This window comes from Physcomitrium patens, chromosome 4, assembly GCF_059467195.1.
Source record: "Physcomitrium patens ecotype Gransden chromosome 4, ASM5946719v1, whole genome shotgun sequence".
Taxonomy (NCBI): Eukaryota; Viridiplantae; Streptophyta; class Bryopsida; order Funariales; family Funariaceae; genus Physcomitrium; species Physcomitrium patens.
This window is the reverse complement of record NC_143413.1, coordinates 13237768-13260930: the sequence shown is the minus strand read 5'-3', so window position 1 is coordinate 13260930 and position 23163 is coordinate 13237768. Positions and strand designations below refer to the sequence as shown.

At 35.4% G+C, this 23163-nt stretch overlaps 2 protein-coding genes and 2 non-coding genes across 4 annotated transcripts; 3 read left to right on the top strand and 1 right to left on the bottom strand.

Annotated features, from left to right (window-relative positions):
- The first annotated feature begins 1694 nt into the window (after positions 1 to 1694).
- On the top strand, positions 1695 to 4680 carry LOC112281807 (uncharacterized protein At2g38710-like). Its single transcript, XM_090249820.1, is given in 6 exon segments — positions 1695 to 1869; positions 1872 to 1935; positions 2924 to 3043; positions 3501 to 3615; positions 4089 to 4178; positions 4364 to 4680. Coding segments are annotated over 5 exon segments (354 nt in total). The 5' UTR covers positions 1695 to 1832; the 3' UTR covers positions 4107 to 4178; positions 4364 to 4680.
- A 1450-nt stretch (positions 4681 to 6130) lies between these two features.
- TRNAL-UAA (transfer RNA leucine (anticodon UAA)) lies at positions 6131 to 6214 on the top strand. The gene has a single exon. It is a non-coding gene; the product is annotated as a tRNA-Leu (tRNA).
- A 611-nt stretch (positions 6215 to 6825) lies between these two features.
- On the bottom strand, positions 6826 to 6909 carry TRNAL-UAA (transfer RNA leucine (anticodon UAA)). Its single transcript has one exon. It is a non-coding gene; the product is annotated as a tRNA-Leu (tRNA).
- A 12210-nt stretch (positions 6910 to 19119) lies between these two features.
- Positions 19120 to 19969, top strand: LOC112281791 (ubiquitin-ribosomal protein eS31 fusion protein). Its single transcript, XM_024518681.3, has 2 exons — positions 19120 to 19216; positions 19366 to 19969. The coding sequence occupies exons 1-2, from the start codon at positions 19195 to 19197 to the stop codon at positions 19809 to 19811; spliced, it is 468 nt and encodes a 155-aa protein (XP_024374449.1). The 5' UTR covers positions 19120 to 19194; the 3' UTR covers positions 19812 to 19969.
- The last annotated feature ends 3194 nt before the right edge of the window (positions 19970 to 23163 follow it).

Sequence of the window (23163 nt, the reverse complement as noted above, 5' to 3'; positions counted from 1 at the left end):
AGACTACAAAGAATTCCAAAATTCACAAGTAAAGGTCAGCGGGCCCATAATCTATTGAAGCACAAGTACTATGAAGTCACAATACTTAACATCAATAAGTTTGCTCACAAAAAGAGTATGGAATAAGATTTCTCTCACTTCTAATATTCGTTACTTATAGGTGGTGGTTGTTGTTCTAATGGAAAACTTCCATCATTTGATGAATACATCCATCCAAAATTCTATTGAGACTATCTATTGTTATCTTATCTATTATGAAAATATGTCTTTAGCATATTTTGTATATTCTTAAGTTCCTTGGTCTATTCATCTACTTTATCTCTTGGCCTTCTTACATACCAAAAGCCAATCTTTTAACCAATAGCAACTTACCTAAAGTAATATCTTCTATAATGTTACTTATTCTACTTCCACATTTTCTTATATACTTTAATAAATCAATGCTCACACTAGTTTTGAGGAAGACAAATATTTGAAATTAATTAATGAAGAGTTTAAATAAGTCTAAAATTCCTCAACTTTGTTTTTGAATTTAATATTTTTAACAATGATGAAAGTATTCCATGTAACATATTTTTTCCATTTAAGAAACATAAACAATTATTAAAGAAACAGTTATATTCTTTGCTTTGTGTCTCCTACGTCATGTCCATGCTATCTACTCACTACCTCCACACTTAAAGAACAAGGGGCCAAAATTTGTACCTAAGCTTGGCTCTATATGAATAATAATCTCCTAGATAATATTACAAATTGGATCTAGGGATACTTGTGCATAACTAAATTACTAAAGGTTAATTGCTACATTTTTAACAAATCTCTTGTTTCATTCTCTCTTTATCTTCATTCTATCTTCACTAGTACTATTTTATCATTATTATTATTATTATCTTCTTTATTTAGAAAACTGAACTAGTAACACATAATGCAACTATACACATGTTTCATGAGCCAATTGTAGGTTGGACGTGCATGTAAAACAGAACTCTTTGATGGAAAGTATGACTCCGCTGAAGTCATTCTTTTTTGAGGAAAGTAAAGTAAAAGAAAGGTAAAGTAACCCATGTCCTCTCTCAACACTAACTGACCATCACAAAGCGACGGAAATAGAGACCCTAAGCTTGTGATCCACGGTGACCAGAACAGGTATGCCCGGAGGAGGGGTGCCTACTCCAGGCCATGAGACCACGACAATCACGATGGGACAAACCCCCCGGCAATATGAAATCGCATTTGGCTACAACCTTGGCAGAGTGTGTGTATAATTGTTCCTCTCTCTCTTTTTGTTACATGCCTTTTTTCCTTCGTTGGACGGAGACTACCCTTCTGCCGCACTCTCTGTGTGTGCGTAGCGAGCCTGATTGCGGGCTCGTCTGATACCACAACCCCTGCACTTGCACAGAGGGAATCCGCAGCTTTCCAACAAGCCTTAGATCGGCGGGAATTGTTCCTTAACGCCCGCGGAATTGATGTCTGTTTGTGCGTTTTGGGGGGGGGGGGGGGGGGGGGGGGGGGGGGTGTTGTGAGTTTGCTGCAGTTGGGTCAGTGGTAGCTCCTGGTTTTGAGCTGTTTCGGAGACGGGAAGAGTGGTCGATGTTCTTGTTTAGAAGGGGGAATTGTGCGGATTAGAGACGTGGTTATTGTTGTTGTTCTGTCCTTCCTTCTTTCTTTTTCTTCATATTGTTGCAGGGAAAGGCGAGGGGAGTACAAATTGTTGATCGAATTTTTGGGCGTTGGTTGTATGGATTCGTGACTGGTTGCTAAGGATCGAGGAGGGGGAGGAAGAAGGAGAAGAGGAGCAGAAGAAGGAGAAGCAGACACAAGAGGAGAAGATGGTGTACGCTAGTAAGGAGATGGCAGTGTACTGCTTTGCACCTTGGTTGCCCATTACACGGGCGAGGTGGTGCCCGCACCTGATTTCGAAGAAGGGCAGTTGTAAGTATCGTGCTTTTTCTTGGTTCTTCTTGCGAAGTTAGAATCTTGTTTCTTGCATTTTGTCATTTTCGGTTGTTTGAGAACGTTTTTGTGGTTCTTGATTGCTGTTTGGTCTTTCTTTAGCGGTTGTCGCATTCAAGCGCGATATATGTTGCTTCCATGAGCACTAGGTGGGTTGTTTCAGTGGTTTTAGGAACGTGCCTTTTGGGTTTTCGTTGAATACCTTCTTGCGAACACATTAGAGACCTATTGCGTATGTAGTGGAGACGTATACACGCAGATTAAGCACATCGTTGTGTGTTCGTTTGTGGTTGTTTTGTCTTTGATTTTTTCTACCTGCAATTAGACCTATTTCTTGTCGCATCTTGCTGTTGGTTATGAAAGGGGGATCTGTGAAGCGTGCTTAATCATTTGCAATCAACAGCTCCAAATTGCTCTTTTTAAATTTATAATTTATTACTTAGTATTATTTCATTATTTCTATAGTTTTTGGTTTATAATAACTGATGGTATTGCCATCAATTTTTTTCCTAGCATCATTCCTGTTTCGGGTCAACTCATTAATCTTTCATCTATGATGTATTTGAACTTGGATTCTGTGTGCTGATATCAAAATCGATATCACACTGAAGTATATTTTTGTCTCTTTGGATGGTTGCGTGATGTATGAGTTCGCTTTTAAAGGTTGGAGAGGATGTATAGATTCTCTAACGTTGTTGGTGGAACAGTGATAGCTGGATCACTTGGTGTCAATGACCACATGGTATCATCTGGTACCGCTTGCCATCATACGGACAGAATCACAGGACAAGGTTGATATTTGAAGATTGTGTCTTCATCCGGTGAGATTTGTTGCCCACGTTAGGGTACCATGGTGGCCCAATTTTGGGTGAATATACGTAGGCCTTCGGAAGGTCACGGTCTCCAGAGCACATTTATTCCCTTTAAAGTGAAATGTTGACTTTGTGTTTTGTGGGCTTTGTGGCAGCCCTTTGTTTGTCACATGGAAGAAAATGTTGAATGGTGGGGAGCCACGCTTGCGGGGGTGCATTGGTACACTGGAAGCCCGATACATTATCTCCGGGTTCAAAGATTATGCACTCACCAGGTAGTTCTGGTTCCGGCTGTGGATTGCGTGTTCAATCCATACTCGCGAACTCATACTTTGGTTTATTAAAAGTACTTATAATTCCTTCCAGTTGGCTTTAATGGTTCTCCCTGCTCGACTATGCTTTTTGGGTAAAGAAGCGAGAGTATTGTGGAGCAAGTTTTCTAGCTTAATATAACCCTACCTAATTCTAAGATCGACCAGAGGAGATATCTAGTTACACAACAAGGTTCCTTACCGCATGTGGTTTATTAACGAATAGATTATGAGTGGAATTGTAAGCGAGTCAAGGAAGTCTCTCTTTTTACGAATTTCCCTAATACTGCAGAGAAAGTGCTTGTGTAGTATCAAGTTGTTGTATTCATCAATTAATAATTCAACTTTTTGCGAGACTTCATGACGTTTACTAGGCTCACTCTATTAAACGGGTTTAAATTTCAGAAACCCTGTGTTGCAGTGCACTCCGAGACCGTCGCTTCCCTCCAATTCAGGCACGCGAGCTCCCATATTTGGAATGCACGGTGTCTCTACTGACAGATTACGAAACTGCATCTAATTACCTTGATTGGGAGGTATGAAGTACGTGGTTTACCCTTTGGAGACTTTTTTTCATCTGCTGTGTAGTGTGACTGCAGGTCAAGCTTCAGTTTCCTTTCTGTGTTGCCCTTGACGGGCTTTGGGATGTTCTATGAATTTTTCTTTATGTAATGAAGTAGGAATATACTGTATGTCGTGTGATTTCACTGCTTCTGTTTCCCATGCTGCCAAGCTGATATGTGCGGGTCTTCACTGAGTATTTTCTTCCTCATTCTTGTAAACAATAATCCTTAAAAAAAAACAAAAAAATCGCTTCATTAACGGGTTTTTGGCCTAGTATCTTGTTAAAATTCTCTTGACCTCATTAGCTAGAATCAACCCATTTGTGGGCAACTGAATAACTCATGCATGAAGAACTACTTTTTGAATTTCGAATTTTAAATTTTGATTCATATCGGAAATCTAGTTACCCTTGGCTCATTCAAAGATGAATATGGTCAAATTTTAGGTTGGAAACATGGTATGATTCTGGAGTTCACCCACCCTGACAGCACGCGACGAAGCGCTACTTATCTTCCTGAAGTTGCGGCACAGGAAGGTAAGCGTCTAACATTTGCATCAAAATAGTAACAAGATTCTTATAAGAGCTGTTATATTTCAATTTTCGACCAATGTGCGGTAGAAAAATATCATTGTTGTATGTGCACTGAGCATGTGTAATTTCTGCTATGTAGGTTCCCCCTCGTTTACTTTGACGGCTAATGAATTGAAGAACTTGTGCAGGATGGACAAAATTAGAAACAGTGGACTCTCTGGCACGCAAGGCGAGTTATGCAGGCCTCATCACAGAATCAATGAGACGCAAGTTTCGTATCACGCGCTATCAGAGCTCCTTGTACACCATGCACTGAAGTGAATATCAAGCGTATGTGAAGCACATACGTGGAGCCATCCCTTTGTGTTCCGCTGTTAAGTTCTAAAAGACCACTTCAAACCTCCACAGATTATGGTCATGGCACCTTGTCGCTGCATCCTGTGTAGCTTATTACAAAACGGATGTTTGATGAGGTTGAATGTTGCAACTTAAGACTTGACCTGAAGCCCAATCTCTTTCATCTGGCTGAATTTTGTGTCTATCCGGAACAGTTCATTGCTGAATGTTCCATATTCCTTGGTGCTGTCATGTTAATGCCATCACATTGAGGGACTTTCAGCCGTTTTCGTTATTATTCAAAACACCAGGGTCTTGACTCGACGGAACTCATTCTCATAGTAGGTGAGGCCATTACCTCTCTACTGATCTGACTATACTTGAAAAAACGATCTCTCTAATTTAATGCCAAAAAGCCTCTTCACTTATCCACGAATTTTGATGCAGGTCACGCGTCTCTTTTCGTAATAATGAAAAAAACGGGCGAATTCTTTATCCTGAATACACAATTGTTCCTCTATCTCCTCAACTCCCGTAATCTTACAGTGAAAAGCCTTCTTGGTTCACTGACGGCTACCAATCACTTCAACAATCATGTCCAAATGAAACCGTAAAATTACCATGGTGCACCATTACTGTGTTTCCAATGAATTCAAGGTACGTAAATTAAAGCATCTCTAATCTGCACCCTTCAGCCACGGTAAACGGGAATGCCCCCGCTGCTTCAGAGCGTCCGCTGGCACGTCAAACTTACTACAAAACCAGGGCATGATCACAAAACCAAACACGCTGGTCGAAACGCTTGCCCCATAAATGGGGTGTCTATGTTTAAAAATAAAGTTAGAACTGCGATAATTAATCACATCCCCGCTCAAAAGCAACGTCTGATACTACATATACTTTAATTGTTCTCGAAAAAAGGCCCTGTAACTCTACACAGCCAAAACATTAGCACAAAGTACTTCCAAAAATGATGTCCCAAGACGAGGGCAGTGCAGGAAGGGGCAAGTTGGCGAAGGCAAGCGCGGTGCCACGGGCATGGAATGCGACACCACCCCTGGATCGCATTCGCACTCGGACTGCACCCGATGCGCACGAGTCCCCAATACCGTAGGTGGACCAAAGGAGTGGTAGAAAAACAGATTCAGGAGCGAGGGAAAGGAGAAAAGCGGGAATGCAGCAGCAGCAGGAGCGCATTCGCACAAACAGATACTAGTTGGAGGATCGCAGCAGCAGCCCAGCCGATCCTCGGTACAGACGCTTCGTGCACAGACACGGACACGGAAGCGGAGAGGAGACCCCCGCCCCCCCCCCCCCGACGGAGCAGCAAGCGAGGTGTAGCCCTCCCTCCCCGAAGCACATCCAGATAGATGCTGCATGCCCTGGCGACCCCGGCGATGGAGCAACTGAAGCGACGAGCGTGGCAATCGCGTCGCGCATCGGGTGCTTGAGCAGCGGCACATAAGTCATAGATGCGGTTTCCTTTCGAGGGAGGGGGTGGATGCCGGAGAGCGTGGCAAGGAGACGGGGGGGGAGGTGGGGCGAGGAGGCGAGTCGCAGCGTACTAGTAATACAATCCGATTCCTCCATGCATGTCCGGGGCCTTCCAACTCACCCCAGCTGGCTTGCCCGAGTGGTCTAAGGGGGGCGACTTAAGATCGCCTATGCGTAGGCATGCGTGGGTTCAAACCCCACAGCCAGCAATTAGAGCGATGAATTCCCCTCTTGCTCTCCTGATGGGCCTTGTGATTCATCAAACCCTCCTTGCAACCCACTGTCACCATACAGCACTTCTTTTAGACCAGAATACCCCTACCCGTGATGTCGTCTTGACTCAATTAGTCAGTGCCCAAATTCCCTCTCGATATTTTTCAATCAATATTTTGATTCCAAACCAAGTTTATAAAGATTCTTTACATAAATAGGCATGCGTGGGTTCAAACCCCACAGCCAGCAATTAGAGCGATGAATTCCCCTCTTGCTCTCCTGATGGACCTTGTGATTCATCAAACCCTCCTTGCAACCCACTGTCACCATACAGCACTTCTTTTAGACCAGAATACCCCTACCCGTGATGTCGTCTTGACTCAATTAGTCAGTGCCCAAATTCCCTCTCGATATTTTTCAATCAATATTTTGATTCCAAACCAAGTTTATAAAGATTCTTTACATAAATAATCTTTCATATTTACATCACGTTTTTTTACATGTGTTATTTTAAAGAATTCGATAGATTTTCAAAGTGGGTCGCAAGGAGGGTTTGATGAATCACAAGGTCCATTAGGAGAGCAAGAGGGGAATTCATCGCTCTAATTGCTGGCTGTGGGGTTTGAACCCACGCATGCCTACGCATAGGCGATCTTAAGTCGCCCCCCTTAGACCACTCGGGCAAGCCAGCTAGGGTGAGTTGGAAGGCCCCGGACATGCATGGAGGAATCGGATTGTATTACTAGTACGCTGCGACTCGCCTCCTCGCCCCACCTCCCCCCCCGTCTCCTTGCCACGCTCTCCGGCATCCACTCCCTCCCTCGAAAGGAAACCGCATCTATGACTTATGTGCCGCTGCTCAAGCACCCGATGCGCGACGCGATTGCCACGCTCGTCGCTTCAGTTGCTCCATCGCCGGGGTCGCCAGGGCATGCAGCATCTATCTGGATGTGCTTCGGGGAGGGAGGGCTACACCTCGCTTGCTGCTCCGTCGGGGGGGGGGGGGGCGGGGGTCTCCTCTCCGCTTCCGTGTCCGTGTCTGTGCACGAAGCGTCTGTACCGAGGATCGGCTGGGCTGCTGCTGCGATCCTCCAACTAGTATCTGTTTGTGCGAATGCGCTCCTGCTGCTGCTGCATTCCCGCTTTTCTCCTTTCCCTCGCTCCTGAATCTGTTTTTCTACCACTCCTTTGGTCCACCTACGGTATTGGGGACTCGTACGCATCGGGTGCAGTCCGAGTGCGAATGCGATCCAGGGGTGGTGTCGCATTCCATGCCCGTGGCACCGCGCTTGCCTTCGCCAACTTGCCCCTTCCTGCACTGCCCTCGTCTTTGCGCCCACGGACACTATCGTACTTCAGCATGGAATTGACATCGGTGTTCTCGCAAATGCTGCCGCTGCCTGTGATTGTCCATTATGGCTCTTCAAATATAGTAAATGATTATTTGAAAATCGTGTAAATTGACACATCTATACACACAAATTTTCATTACTGTTAGATTAAAAAATGATTTGAAGTCTTTATAATTTCACTTGAGCTACTTCCATTAGTTGTCTTCTAAACTTATTTTTGCAAGTTGAATTAAGTAGCTGCATACAGATGGTTTAACATCTTTAAACATATCCACAACTATGTTCAATGTCACTTCAAAATTCTTTTTGTTGGATTGGTCTTATTGCATATTTTTTAAATTTAAGATTTAAAGCTATGTTTCCAAAAATGAACAATGAAGGTCGATTATAGGAATCTATTAATAGTGTTAATGACGATAAGACAAAGAAACATTTAAAAGCACCATCAGAATCAAAGACTACTCTTTTACCATCGTTTAAGTACCACCGAATGATTTTTGTTAAAGTTTTATTAATGGTTATGTGAACTGATTACAAGATCAAATGCTCTTAATTAAACAGCAACCTATTTATGTGCTGTATAAAGTTTTGAAATTTGTGAAATTCACATTCAGTTGTAGCAAAATGCTAAATTTTGTTTTCAGTATACAACACTTCATACATCAAAGATGACAACTGTTTCAATTACTCCCTTTGTTAGAGTACGGGTTAAATTCAAAAGAGACAATCTTTGTAATGCCATATCACTCCATTGATTTTATATTTTGGAATATCAACCCTAATGTTTTAAGAGGAAATAATGAGGTGGGATGTAACTATTTTTTGCTTGACATATGTAGTGTTGTTTCTTATGATTGGCAGTAGGTTTAAGAAATATATTTTAATTCAAGAATTAGTATGAAAAAATTATAAGAACAATCATTGAAGAAATTAAGAAGATATATATATATATATATATATATATTCATTCTATACATGTGACTTTAGTGAAACTTTTGTATCATAGCTTTTTACAATGGACTTTGTATTTAATTTCCTTTTTAATGTCTAAAATCTTTTTATATATGTGTATAAGCAATACATAAATAAATCATTTGAAATTAAATAATATAAATGAAATAAATAAATATATGTTATATACTCTTGATAGAAATATGTATTATAAAAGAAATTATAATATGGATGAAAAAATCTTTAAATAAATAATTATATTGGATGAAAAATACATACACAATGATATCATTTGTCTTAACAAATCTAAATCAACTTAGGATAAGTACATGTGTGTGTATATCTGATATATAAGACAAGTTGGGTATAAATTAAAGAAAAAAAGAAGCCTACTGATTGTGTAACAAGGTATAGATAAGATATTTGTATTATTGGCACATAAGAATAGATACTTAGAACTATGTTTCAAAATTATGGAAGTTTTTAAAATTAAAATTAAGTTAGTGGATCAGATAGGATCTACCACGAATCATTCTAGAAAATCTTAGGATAATTATGTAGATGGGATCTACCATAGAACGTTATAAAAAGAATTTAAGGTAGTTATTTACATAGGGCCCATCAACTAGGAATATTCTAGAAAGTCCAAGGTGGTAGAATTAAGTATAAATAGGACTAGCTAAGGCCTTTTGGGGCATCTGGTCAAGTATGGCTTTGGATCCTTTCTCTTAATACAATGGACTTTTGTATCTTCTTATTTTGTTTTGTTTTAATTAAGATTATTCAATTTTATCTTTTATATCTCATTCTATTAGTTTTATTCAATTTTGTTCTAGTCTAGTTTGTCTTACCTTATGATAAGATTTTATATTGCTGTGGATTAGAAGAGTCTTGGACACTTGAGGTAGATCGGTCTTGTTTTATTGGTATCAGAGCAACTATTAGATTGTTTTTTGATAGTATATTGTTAGTCATTATCTAATCCAAGGTCAATTATTGTGGTTACACTAGATATTGTATTAAAGCTACCATGAGTTATTCTTAAAAAGTCAATTGGGAGGAATTTGAAACCAAGTTTAAGAATCAATTTTGGCCCATGAATGTAAAGAAGATATCACGCGATTAGTTGACAAATCTTACACAATCTAGATTGATGTAAGATTATATCTCTCGATTTAAGTCTCTATGTCTCTAAATTGGTAATGTTTTGAAGGCGAAGATGATGGATCGATTCCTACAAGGTTTGAAACCTGGGGTCTAGTGAGAGATAGAACTAAGAGATCCTCAAACATTTGAAGAGGCAATTTGGATTATTGATAAGGTTGATGCTATAGATTTTAGAAATCGTGGAGTATGACTTATAGTACAAAATCCTATGCCATTATCTAATACTATAATACAACAACCAACACTAATGAAGATTGATGCATTACAAGGATCATTGATATTACAAAGATGACAAATATTGGTACAAAAAGAATTATATTTTTATTGTTGGAAGTCAAGCCATTAGATTGGAGGTTGTCCAAAATGTCAAAATTTAAGCAGTAGAAAAATAAGGTAAATTCACAATTTTAAAATTTACCAATTCGATAATGAGACAGAGCAAGAAAACAAGGCTCCTCAATAAAGGTGCTAAAGGCCAATATTAGAAATAGATACTATCTCTCAAAGATAAATGGCATGGCCTCAAAGAACTATAATAAGAGTCTAGTAGTGTATTTAATGGGACTACTAAGAAGACAATTAAAACTAAGCAAATCAAGGAAAGAAGTTAATATCTTATAGATGACTAAGAGAATGCATTAAATCAAATATCTAAAGAAGAAACCTTGAGGTTAACTGACACCTACATTTAAGACAGAGGTTGAAGGTAATAAAACTAAGATATGTTATCCTTGGTATTCCATGGCTAGAAATAGAAAGTAAGGAAGTTGATTGGATAGCAAGGACAATCTCCTTTAAAGATGGTAGCCATAAAGTGATTCTTTGTACTTTTGCATCAAATAAGGAAGAAAGATAATCTACAACAAAAGACTTATTTATAGGGATGATTTTTAAGAAGAAACAAATATAATATAAACAACTAGTATATTAGTAGTTTCAAATCTTGCATCAATGGTAAGAAAGACAATTGAAGGAATAGAATGGATAGATCAATTGATATAAAAATATCAAGATATTTTTCCAATGGACCTGTCTAGTGGTATGCTTCGTGATTGAAGTGCCTCCTTTCAAATAGATCTATTTTTTGGAGCCAAACCAACAAGTCGACCAATTTATCGCCTAGTACCAAAAGAATTTAAAGAGCTATAGAAGACATTGGACGAATTTTTAGAGAAAGATCTCATTTGAAAAAGCACATCACCATGGAGAGCACCTATACTCTTTGCACTCAAGAAAGATGATGGACTTTGGCTTTGCATCAATTATTGAGGCCTCAACAAGCAAATTGTTAAAAATGCATATCTACTTCTATGCGTGGATGATCTTCTTGATCAATTTTGAGGTGCGACCATCTTTAGTAAATTAGATCTTTAGAGAAACTATTAACAAATACCTATTGCAAGAGAAAATGTAGAAAAGACGACATTTTGTACGGACTATGGATATTTCAAATGATTGGATTTATTTTTTAGCCTGACTTATGGTTCAGCCTCTTTCACAGATCACATGAACAAATTATTTTGGAACCTTTTGGATAAATATATAGTTTTTTTCATTGATATTATCCTTATATATAATAAAATCCCTGAAGAATATGACTTACATTTATGAAAAGTGCTATACCAACCAGAAGATAGTCGCTTCTATTGCAAGCAATCAAAATGTGAACTTTGGAAGTCAAAAGTTATTTTTTTGGGACATGAGGTGTCTTTTGAAGGCATGCATATGGAGTATGATAAGATGAAAGTAATAAAGGATTGGCCAACCCCCAAGGATGCTTTTGAAGTTTGTTCATTTTTAGGCCTTGTTGGATATTATTATCATTCTATATAGCAATTTGCATACATTGTTGATTCATTGATAAACCTATTGGAGAAAGGATGCTTTATTTGAATGGAAATTGGAGCAACAAAGCACCTTTGATAAATTGAAAGAAGCACTCATTATTGTTCCAATATTGCAGCCATAGGATTCTAACCTTTCTTGTATGCTTGACATTGATACTTGTAACTTTGCTATTGAAGCGGTCCTTTAATAAGACATTAGTAGGGGCCTTCAACTTGTGGCATATGAATGACACAAGCCCAAAAGGGCAAAGCATAATTATTTTATACACAATCTAGAGTAATTAGTAATGGTACATGTTACAAAGGTATGGCAACATTATTTATTGAAGAAGCCAATGATTGTTTGGACTGATTATTGATCCTTGCTATATGATTTGCATTTGAAAAATATGAAATCACGACATCATCATTGAAAAGAATAGTTGCAGCTTTTTAATATCCAACTTGAATATAAGCAAGTGTGATAATATACCGTGCTAGATAACTTATTGCGGAGACCAGACTTAAAAGATGAATGAAGAGACAAGACAAAAGTTGCTACCATTAATAAGATTATTTCAAATCTAATCAAAGAAGCAAAATAGAAAGAAGCTATGCATTGAGATTTTTATTTCAAGACAGTTAGCAATCGGCTGAAAGTCAATAATATATAATATCAAGTTTATAATCTTAGAGATAACTTGCTCTATTTTAAAAAGTAGATTTATGTATCCAAAAATACTATATTCTAGACCCATATTGTATTTTAATTTCAATTACTCAATTTTGTCTTCTGTATTCTATTTTGTTAATTCTATTTAGTTTTTTGTTGGTCTAATTTGTCCTAACTTGTGATAAGATTTTATGTTGTTGTGGATTAGAAGGGTCTTAGATACTTGAGATAGACTGGTCCTATTTCAGACTAGTTGTGAAGAAGGAAGTACAAAGAACTTAGAGAATCAATAAATATAGGAATATGAAAGCATAGAAAACAATGAACATAGGAACATAAGAAAATGAGAGCATAGAAAACAATGAACATAGGAACATAAGAACATGAGAGCATAGAAACCAATGAATATAAGAACATAAAAATAAGACGGCATAGAAAATAATGAATGTAGAAACATGAGAATAAGAGAGTATAGAAATCAATGAACTAGATAATATTAAAACTAAAGAATCATGGAATATAGAAACTAAAATATTATAAAATTAAGGAATATAAAAATAAGCAAATACAAGAACAAAAAAACATAGATAAATAAAAAATAGATAGACATGCTAGAAATTGTAGTATAGAATGGTATGAATTTTTTTAATATATATATATAAAAAAATTATTTAAAATAGAGAATTAATATTTCTACTAAAAATTTTATTATTTTTTATCTAACATTGTGTTGTACCAATCATATTATTATTATTATTATTATTATTATTATTTTGTATTGTGTTCAAATACAATTTTACATTGATTAGTGTTCTAGTAGACAAACTTTTTGTCTTTTTTATTAATGAGATCCATCTTAATATGAATGTTATTTTAGCGATAAAAAAATGAGACTAGACAATCTCTAAGATCTAAGATCCTTCTAATCTATAGCAATATAAATTCCCTCATAACATAGGACAATGTAGACTAGAAAAAAACTTAATAAAAATAAATAGAATGGAGCATGAAAGATAGAACAACGTAAAGAGAATGGAACAGAATTGAACAAAAAAAATACAAAATCAAAACCTTACTAAGAAAAAAAGACCAAAGTCATACTTAACCAGATATCCAAATGGCCGTAGCCAGTCCTATTTATATTTTATTCAACTATTTTAGAATTTTTTACAATGTTTCTAATAGTAGGCTCCATCTAAATAACTACCTTTAGCTCTTTTAGAATGTTCTATGGTAGATCTCATATGGACCACCAATTTAACTCCAATTCTAGAAACTTTTCAAATATGGCTTTAATTATTTATTTCTATGCATCAAAAATACACATATCTTATCTATATTCTATTACAATTAATTGTCTTTTATTAATATGGAATGCCTTCGTCTCGCTCTTGATGGTATCTCCAAATTATTCTTTGAAAATAGATGAGATTTTGTATAGATTTTCATATTGCATCGTGAATAGAATAACTTTTTTAGAGGACTTTGTATTGAAGTTGTAGACATCCATTACCACGACAAAGGTAGTGATGCTCCAAAATACCGTCTACTTCATACTCTTGTTGGTCATCAATTTCAACCAGTAGTGGTGGTGGTGGGTGGTATTAGTCCAAAAAGCACCTTAGTTTAGTATGAAATTCCTTGAGTTGCGAAACATAGAAGATAAAATGGACCCAAATATATGGTAGAAGCTTGACGTAGTATGTACTATTAGAAATCACTTTAGAACTGTAGAAAGATCTAAGCCACCAAAGTATCAACTTAAAGATTTAGATTGATGTAGCAAGTGGAAAGTTGGCATTAAAGAATAATACTCGGTCACCTTCTTGGAAGATCTTATATTGCCAATGGTTATTCATATATTACTTTTATTGATTTTGTGTAATAAGAAGGCGGTACCATGCTTCTTATAAGGCCATTGTAAGTCATTGTATAAACTTCTTTGTTGTTGAGTTGTTAATAGCAATAGAATGATGGAAAGTTATTAGCAAATATAAAAAAGAATAATAAATAATTAATACTTGTTTGAATATTATTATTATAAACAAACTCCAATGGCGTTAAATATTCATCTCAATCACTAAGATGAATGGCGACAAATGCTTATAGTATATGCTTCAAGGTCCAATTTTAATGCTTTATTTTTTCATTTGTTTGAGTATGAAAGGCTATAGACATAGCAAGTTCTGTACCCAATAGCTTAAATAAAGACTTAGAAAAACTTTTCATGAAATATGGATTCCAATCTAAAACAATGACATGAAATAACATATTGTGACAGAACTTAATATCAAAAGAGATCCATGCAAGTGTTAGAGCATCAATATTAAAGCATACCTCAGCCAAGTGAAATTGCTTTAAGAGTTGGTCTACAAAGACAAAAATTATATTGTGATTGTGAGGCATATGCCACAAACACATAATAAGATCTATAGTTATCTGCTTTCAATATGTTGTAGGTAATGGAATTGGCTACAATATTCTAAGAAATATTACGTTATGTACTTTATTACATTGACATGACTTGTAAGAGGACTCAAAAGATTGAAAATCATAATCCAAACTTGCCTAAAATCATATCTTTGGAATTTGCTCTAGAGTCTTTTCATGCCTTAGATGTCCAAATATTAGAATGTCATATCCCTCTTAAAATATATTCATTTAGAATATAGCATCAACAAGTACATAGATTCACTTTTTGAAATAGAATAAGCCATCACTAAGATAATAATCTTAATATTATACATTTCTAATCTTCATAGGATTGATAATCATCTTAAAATAAGCATTTGTATGTGTAGCTTCCTTCCATTCTATTCTTTTCATTAAGTTTGAATTAATACTACTAATAGTAGTAATTTTTGTCTTATTTCTTGATTTGGGCTTAAAATTTGGTCTATGTAATAAGGTATCTGGCATGGTATATTGTCGCCCTTACTTATATTTAAGGTGAATGTCAAGGAATTATAATTGTTCTTTTTAAAAATAATGTTGTGATTTCATATTTTTTAGATGTAAATTGTGTAGCAAGGGTTGATAGTTAGTTCAAACAGATATTGGCTTTTCCAATAGATAGTGTTGCCACATCTTTGTGGCATGTATAATTATTAATTGCTCTCAATCACATGCAAAGCAATTATACTTTGTTCTTTTGAACTTATATAATTCATACACCACAGGTTAAAGGTCCCTACTAAAGTCTTGTTGAAGGACCACATTAATAACAAAGTCAAAAGCATTAATATTAAAAGTACAAAGAAGATTGGAATCATACGATGGCAATATTGGAGTAGTAATAAGTGCCTCTTTTAACTTATCAAAGGTCCTTTTTGGCTCTAGTTTCCATTCAAATGCAACATCTTTCTTCAATAGGCTTATGAGTGAGGCAACAATGTGGGCAAATTACCAAACAAAACTGCAATAATATCCAATAAGGCCTAAAAATGAACAAACTTCAAAAACATCTTTGAAATTTTACCAATCTTCCACCACTTTCATCTTATCTTACTCTAGGCACATGCCTTTGGAAGATACAACATGTTTCAAAAAGGTGATTTTTGACTTCTAAAGTTTACACTTTGATTGCTTACAATAGAAGTGACTATCTTGTAGCCAACACAATACTTTTTGTAGTTGTTATTCATACTCCTCACAGATTTTACTATAGATTAGGATATCATCAATAAAAACAACTACATACTTGTCCGAAAGGTCTAAAAAGAATTTATTCATGTGACTTATGAAGGAAGTTAGAGCATTGGTGAAACTAAAAGATAAAACAAGCCATTCAAAATGTCTTCAGCATGTACAAAAGGCCATCTTTTTTATATCCTCTTTTGCAATAAGAGTTTGTCAATAGCTACTTCAAAGGTCCAATTTGCTAAAAAATAATTGTATCTTGAAGTTAATCAAGAAAATCATCTATGCTTAGAAATAGATATATATATTCTTGATAATTTTCTTATTAAGGCTTTAATAGTCAATACGAAGCCAAAATCTACCATCTTTTTTGAGTGCGAAGAATACAAGTATTGTCTATGGTGACATATTTTTTTGAATGAGACCCTTCTTTAAGCATTCGTCCAATGTCTTTTATAGCTCTTCAAGTTCATTTAATATTTGGCAATAAATTAGCCAACTTATTAATTTGGCCCCAAGCAATAGTTCTACTTAGAAGGGGGTACCTCAATTCAGTCAAATGACACTATGTAAGTCAATTAGAAAGATATTTTGATATTCATGTATGAATTTCTTTGCTTTATTCTACTCTTTCAACTATTTTTTCCATCACTAAAATAAGATTTGGAACAACTATACATATTGATTGATTATGTTTTATTTTCTTTTTTATAAAAGACATTCCTATAAGTAAGTCTTTAATCACAAATTATTTTTCTATCTCACTTAATAAGAAGGTACAAAGAGTCACCTTGCATTTACCAACTTTGAAGGAGATTGTCTTTGTTAATCAATCAACTTGCTTATTTTCTACCTCTAATCATTGTGTACCAAAGATAACATCTTATTTGAGCTTTGTTATTTTGAATTTCTTTCTTAAGTTATAGGTATCACTCAACCTCAAGGTTTTTTCTTGACATGTCTTATTCAATACATTCTTTCAATCACCTGCTAAGTATATACTCCTTCCTTTGATCACCTTGGTTTTAATCCTAAATTGGTCGGTAATTCCAATTGAAATGTAAGTTTTTTGTAGAGTTGCAATCCATAAGTACTCAAAGTGATTATCTTCTTAGTCAACCTATTAGACACATGAGTCAATCCATATGATAGTTGTCCAAGGTCATGCCGTTTATCTCTGAGAGACAATAACTATTTCGAATACTAACTCTTAGTGCCTTTACTAAAAAACCTTGTTTTTCTATTCTATTTTATTATCGACTTAGTAAATCTTGAAATTATGAATCCATCTTGATTTATTAGTGCCTAAATTTTGATATTTTGGAAAAATCTCCAATTTGATGGCCTAGCTCTTAATAATAGAAATATAATCCTTTTTGTACTAATATTTGTCGTCTCTGAGGTATCAGTGATATTGACAAGGTATTAATTTCTATCTATGTTGGTTGTTATTCCATAGTATTGAATAGTGGCATAAGACTTTGTGCTATAGATTATGCTCCATAATTTTTGAAATTTATAGCATTGATCTACTCTACAATCTTAATTACCTCTTCAAATGTTTGTTGATCTCTTAATTCCACCTCTTATTGGACCACATGTTTCAACCTTTATACAAATCAATCTATCATCTTTGCCTCTAACATATTTCTAATTTAGTAATATAGTAACTAAAATTGAGATATAATCTTGTACTAACTTAGATTCTATAAAATTAGCCAAATGATCCTATGCTATTTTCTTTGCATTAATGTGCCAAAATTAACTCTTAAACTCGATCTCAAATTCCACGTGATTACAAAATCCATCTTGAGCTCCATAGCTTTGAGCTCAATATTGCCACCAAATGTCTACCGTACCTTTCAAATAGTTGATTGTATACATAATTCCTTTGATGGTATTTGCCTCAAATAGTTAGAGGTATGACACATATTGAAGAGTCATTGGCATACATCTTCTTATCTTGAAATCTTAAAGTATGTATCGAGCTTACTCAATATCAGCCTAACAAATGTTAACTTGCTTGTCCTAGATGCTTTGATTTGCCCTTGCAGTGTAACTATCTAGCTTAGGAGGTGTTATATTTGAATCTCTATGTGGGATTGCTTTGCCATATCTTCTATGTTGCAATTTTTTTATTGAACTTTGCTACTGTAATGCCTTCTTCTCTTCCAACTAACTTAAAAGTAGCTCGTGGTAGTTCCAAAACAATATTTGATGTGACCACAACAACTGACCTCCAATTAGATGATGGCTTTGAGTATACTACCAAAGAACAAACTAACATTTGATCTGATACCAATAAAATGAGACTAAACTATTTCTAAGATCTAAAACTCTTCTAATCTATAGGAATGTAAATCCTATTACAACGTAGGACAATGTAGACGAGAACAAAACTGAATAAAACTAAACAAAATTGAACATGAAAGGCAGAACAAAGCAAAAGAGAATAAAACAAAATTGAACAAAAAAATATAAAAGCAAAACTTTACTAAGAGAAAAGGACCATAGCCATACTTGACTAGATATCCAAATAGTCCTAGCCAATTCTATTTATACTTTGTCCAACCATCTTGGAACTTTTTAGAATGTTTCTAATGTTAGGCTCTACCTAAATAACAAAAATCCTAAATCCTAAATACCTTCTTTCTATGTGGTATTTTAAATTACATGTATATTGATCGATTGATTTATATGAATCTTACATTTTTTGATAGAAAAAAGTAATTAAAATAGAGTTGGTAATGATATATTATTTTTACTATTTGCATAAATTTTTTCTTCATGACAAAACCTAAGTTCTATTCATAAAACTTATTTTTGTTTTTTATTTTAGAATTTGATCTAATCTGTTTTTTCTTATGTGAATTTCTAATTCATAGTAAAAATTAGTTTGGGAAGAATAAATTTATTTCATATATCTTAAAACTCGAATTTTGGTATGCATAGATAAAATGGTTTTAGCCATGTAGCTTGTTAATAAATAAACCACATGTGAGCAAAAGGACAAATATACTTTTGGGTTTCTAATCTAAATTAAGCTACTATATTCATTGAATGAAAAGGACTCTATAATTGATTGAATGGTATTTGCAGACGTTTTAAAATGAGTTTACAATCACATGAAATAACATATACATACACATGCTCCAGGCGTGGAAGCACGAAGACAACAGTCACGGTGGATGAATATTAATAATGGATGAATATGTCAAACGTTTTGGATGAAACCCTAAGGGGGTGCTTGCATAAGACATGGCGGATGCGGAACATTGCGTCTTCTTTCTCTCCTCTGTTTCGGTGACGACGCACCACCGCAGCTGCTGCTGAGCCCACAGAAGGAGGGGGCGTGCCGGCCTTCAGCCATGCAGATCTTTGTGAAGACCCGTGAGTCTTCCTTCATCCCCCTGTGATGTCTTTTTTTTCATTTGTGTTTTTTCGGTGTGTTTTTCTTCTGTTTGGTTTAGGTTCCGGCTCCTATGCGCCAATATAATCAGGGTGTTGATATATGCGTGCGTGGGTTGTATCTTCTCCAGTTACGGGCAAGACTATAACCCTCGAGGTTGAGTCTTCGGATACTATTGACAATGTGAAGACCAAAATTCAGGACAAGGAGGGGATCCCTCCCGACCAGCAGCGATTGATATTCGCCGGAAAGCAGCTCGAGGATGGTCGCACCCTCGCTGACTACAACATCCAGAAGGAGTCTACCCTTCACCTTGTGCTTCGCCTGCGGGGTGGAGCGAAGAAAAGGAAGAAAAAAACGTACACGAAGCCGAAGAAGCTGAAACACAAGAAGAAGAAAGTGAAGCTCGCAGTGCTGCAGTTCTATAAGGTGGATGACTCCGGCAAGGTGCAGCGGCTGCGGAAGGAGTGCCCTAACCCTGACTGTGGGGCGGGTACTTTCATGGCGAACCACTTCGACCGCCATTACTGCGGAAAGTGTGGTCTGACCTACGTGTATCAGAAAGCTGAGGCTTGATTGATCAAAGCCGCCATTTGAATGCTTGGTATTCAGCATAGGGTGTGGAGACATCACGTGCAGGTGCTAGTCAGAGGCAGTGTTTACTTTGTAGATCTCACGGGGAGTAATGCGTCTTTTTTGAGTTGAATCTATGAACTTGGAAGGGTTGTCTGGGATACGGTCGTCTTTAAATTTTTTTTGTTGGATTGTTTTTGTTGATCCCCTGTTAGCATGTTAATTTCTGTACGCCTTTTTGTTTTCTTCCCGTATCTTTGTTTCTCTGTTAACATCATGCTTGCTGATTTGTCGTGGAGGAGATTGTGTTGATCACAAGATCTGTAGTCGGGGTTATTGTGCACGCTCGCTCATAATTTGTCTATCCGATGTCTAAATTTTCTATTCGTGAACCACGCTCGACTTTTTATTGTAGTGTCGTAAATGAACCCAAGAACCGTATCGTTTTGGAGAGACTCTGATCCCATTACCGTGTGACTCGATAAATCTATCTTGGGAAATGCCTGTTGAATCGGAAGTTTTGGTTTATGTCGCACCAGCTATGTTAAACACTTCTGGAAGGTTTTACTGTTGAATTACGACTCCCGCATCACAGCTGACACAGTGATTAGGTAACCTGCCCTTTTCCCTGTAGTGAAATCTCCTTGGCCCTTCATTTCTGCTCCTTCGAGGCTTTCACTCGTGTGCCCCCACAATCACTTTCGATCGCTATATCAATCTGAGAAGGCAACTGATCTTCTCCCATTAGTTCTTCTTACGGGATCTTTCTTCCACAGCCTGCCGAACCTGAATAGATAACACACAGAGTTGGAAGTGGGTAACACCTATCTGATTGTGATGTGCTAACCACGTCTTCCACATGCGGAATGAAATAGAGAAAACCAGGTCTTTGCTTCTGTAATGTACTGCAGGAAGTTCACCATTTTTGACGCTGTTGCCGTGGACAGTCCCCGTCGAAGACCATAGGTTTTCATCACTTTCTACGTCAGTGAGGGCACAAAGTGATGTTGCAACTCTTATTTTTAAGCGAAATTCTAATGCTTCATTATATACAGCGTATGTATAGGGAAATATTAAATTGACCCAAGGCTTGGTGCAATGAATAGTCAATGAAGATTGATTTTTTTAGCCAACAAGGTTATGATTTTTGTTGCAGCACTTGTATTTCATATTTTAAGCATGTAAGATGAGCTCTAAACCATATTGGTATGTACTGAACCAAAAATTTGATAGTTATTGTCTATTAAGTACATAGTTTTTTTTCTTTTTAATTGGATTTGAGTAGTCATAGGAATTGACCTACAGGAATAAGATTGGTCGATGTAATATTCCCTCATATAGAAGTAACTTGCCTAATTAGTAATCTTTGTGGATAGAAAATTTATTAATTATGCAAGATTTTACATAAATAGTAAAATCTTACTTATACTTATTATACCATAAAATAGTAAGGCCTTGAATTCAAGGCCATACTATTTTATAAAAGGGAAGAATTCAAGGCCATACTATTTTATAAAAGGGAAGAATTCAAGGCCTTACTATTTTATGGTATAATAAGTATGCATGCACAATTGACACATAATTGGTACTAATACACAATGGCTATAAATCTAAAATAAATTAAAAATGAAAAATAAAAAATTCATGCATAATGCAAAAGACTCTTGCAAAGTAGACAAAGGAGGAGTCTAGTCTTATAAAAGTATCTTCATAAGGGACAATTTTAAATATCTTATCATACTATGAGGAGTATGAGAGAAACAATAGTAGAAAGTTAAGAGGTCATTACAAATTTGGGTCTTGTCTTTTAACAATAGAAGTTGAATTTGCAAATTAGATTTGTCATTGTGAAGTTTGTTGCATGAATATCAAGTTGGCCCTCATTTGTAATAAATGTGAGAAACTTTGCAATTTATTCATTATTCTTGAAGAAAAGAACAAAAAAATTTAAATATCTAAATGGCTTGTTTTGATGGACATGATAAATTATACTTCTCTTTGTAAGGAGGAAGCATAAGTACAGATGCAATGGTAGCAATGGCAACTTAGCCAAAAGAGTTTATTGTACAATATAATTAAGAGGATATTTTTAAAATTGGTGAATCTCACATATTTGTATAATATGTCATTAAATGGTCCAATAGCTAACTAATGTATTGAGGGTACAAAAAAAAAAAAAACAAAACAAAACAAAAAACAAAAAAAAGATATTTGTTGCATTTATAGCCAATACTTTGGGCATTGAGAAGCTGTAATCAATTATTGTTGATAAGGCCCAAAAACCATGTACATTTGAGAAGAAAAGTGACAAGCAACTTGTATTCTATTACAACTACAATAAGAAAGCTTGAATAATATCAATCTTATTTATTAAATGACCCTAGCAGTTAGATTACAAAATCAGACTTCAACATCAAGAAATTCTCTTTCTCCTTGACATTTGCTTTGCACATAATTTGAATGGTGTTAAAACACCAAACATTACTTGTCACTTCTTCTCCCTCAATACAATAGATGCTAGAATTATTGTTGCATATAAACAATCATATAGGCACATTTAAATGCAATTTGTACCTGAAAAATTTTAAAATGGATGCAAAGACCCTTACAAGGTCAACATATTACAAGCCATGCATTAGACATGACATGCATGAGATGGAATAACAAACTATTAGAAATATACAAGGCTACTTAATGTTATAATTAAATAATATGAGAATGAAAAACCAAGTAAAGACATAAAAAGTGTTGTAGATAACATTGAATAAAAAATAAGAAGATTGATTATTAAGATTTTTTAAATTTTATAAATCAAATTAGACTATACTATTGTAGTCGCACACAAGCAAAAAGATTATTCTTTAATGGCTCTACACAACATCAATATCTTAGTAAATGAATACATTAATAAGTTCACTAATTTGTATCTATCTTAGTAAATGAATACATTAATAAGTTCACTAATTTGTATCTATCTTAGTAAATGAATACATTAATAAGTTCACTAATTTGTATCTATTGCTTGGTCAATACTCACAACCACACTTGATTGCTTTTTTTCAATTAATAATCCCACAATGTATTTTATAAATAGTAATTTCTTATCAAGAATATAGTTTTTAATTTTATAATTTTTGACTATTTGACACAATAAGAAAGGTAAAATAAAATAAAATAAGATGAGAAGGATTGTATAAGTTCTAATGCACTGAAATCATAAGCTCTAATGGCATGCAAAGAAGAAGACAAGTAGGGATATTAAGACAAGGACTTGTGTAAATGAATCAAAGCATTAAATAAGCCAATAGAGCAATTAACAATGGAACTTAGTATTGTATTGTAGTATGATTATTTG

Coding starts and splice junctions, on each gene's coding strand:
- LOC112281791 (XM_024518681.3), top strand. CDS start 19,195: ATGCAGATCTTTGTGAAGACCC. Junction 19,217..19,365: donor GCAGATCTTTGTGAAGACCC/GTGAGTCTTCCT, acceptor TATCTTCTCCAG/TTACGGGCAAGACTATAACC.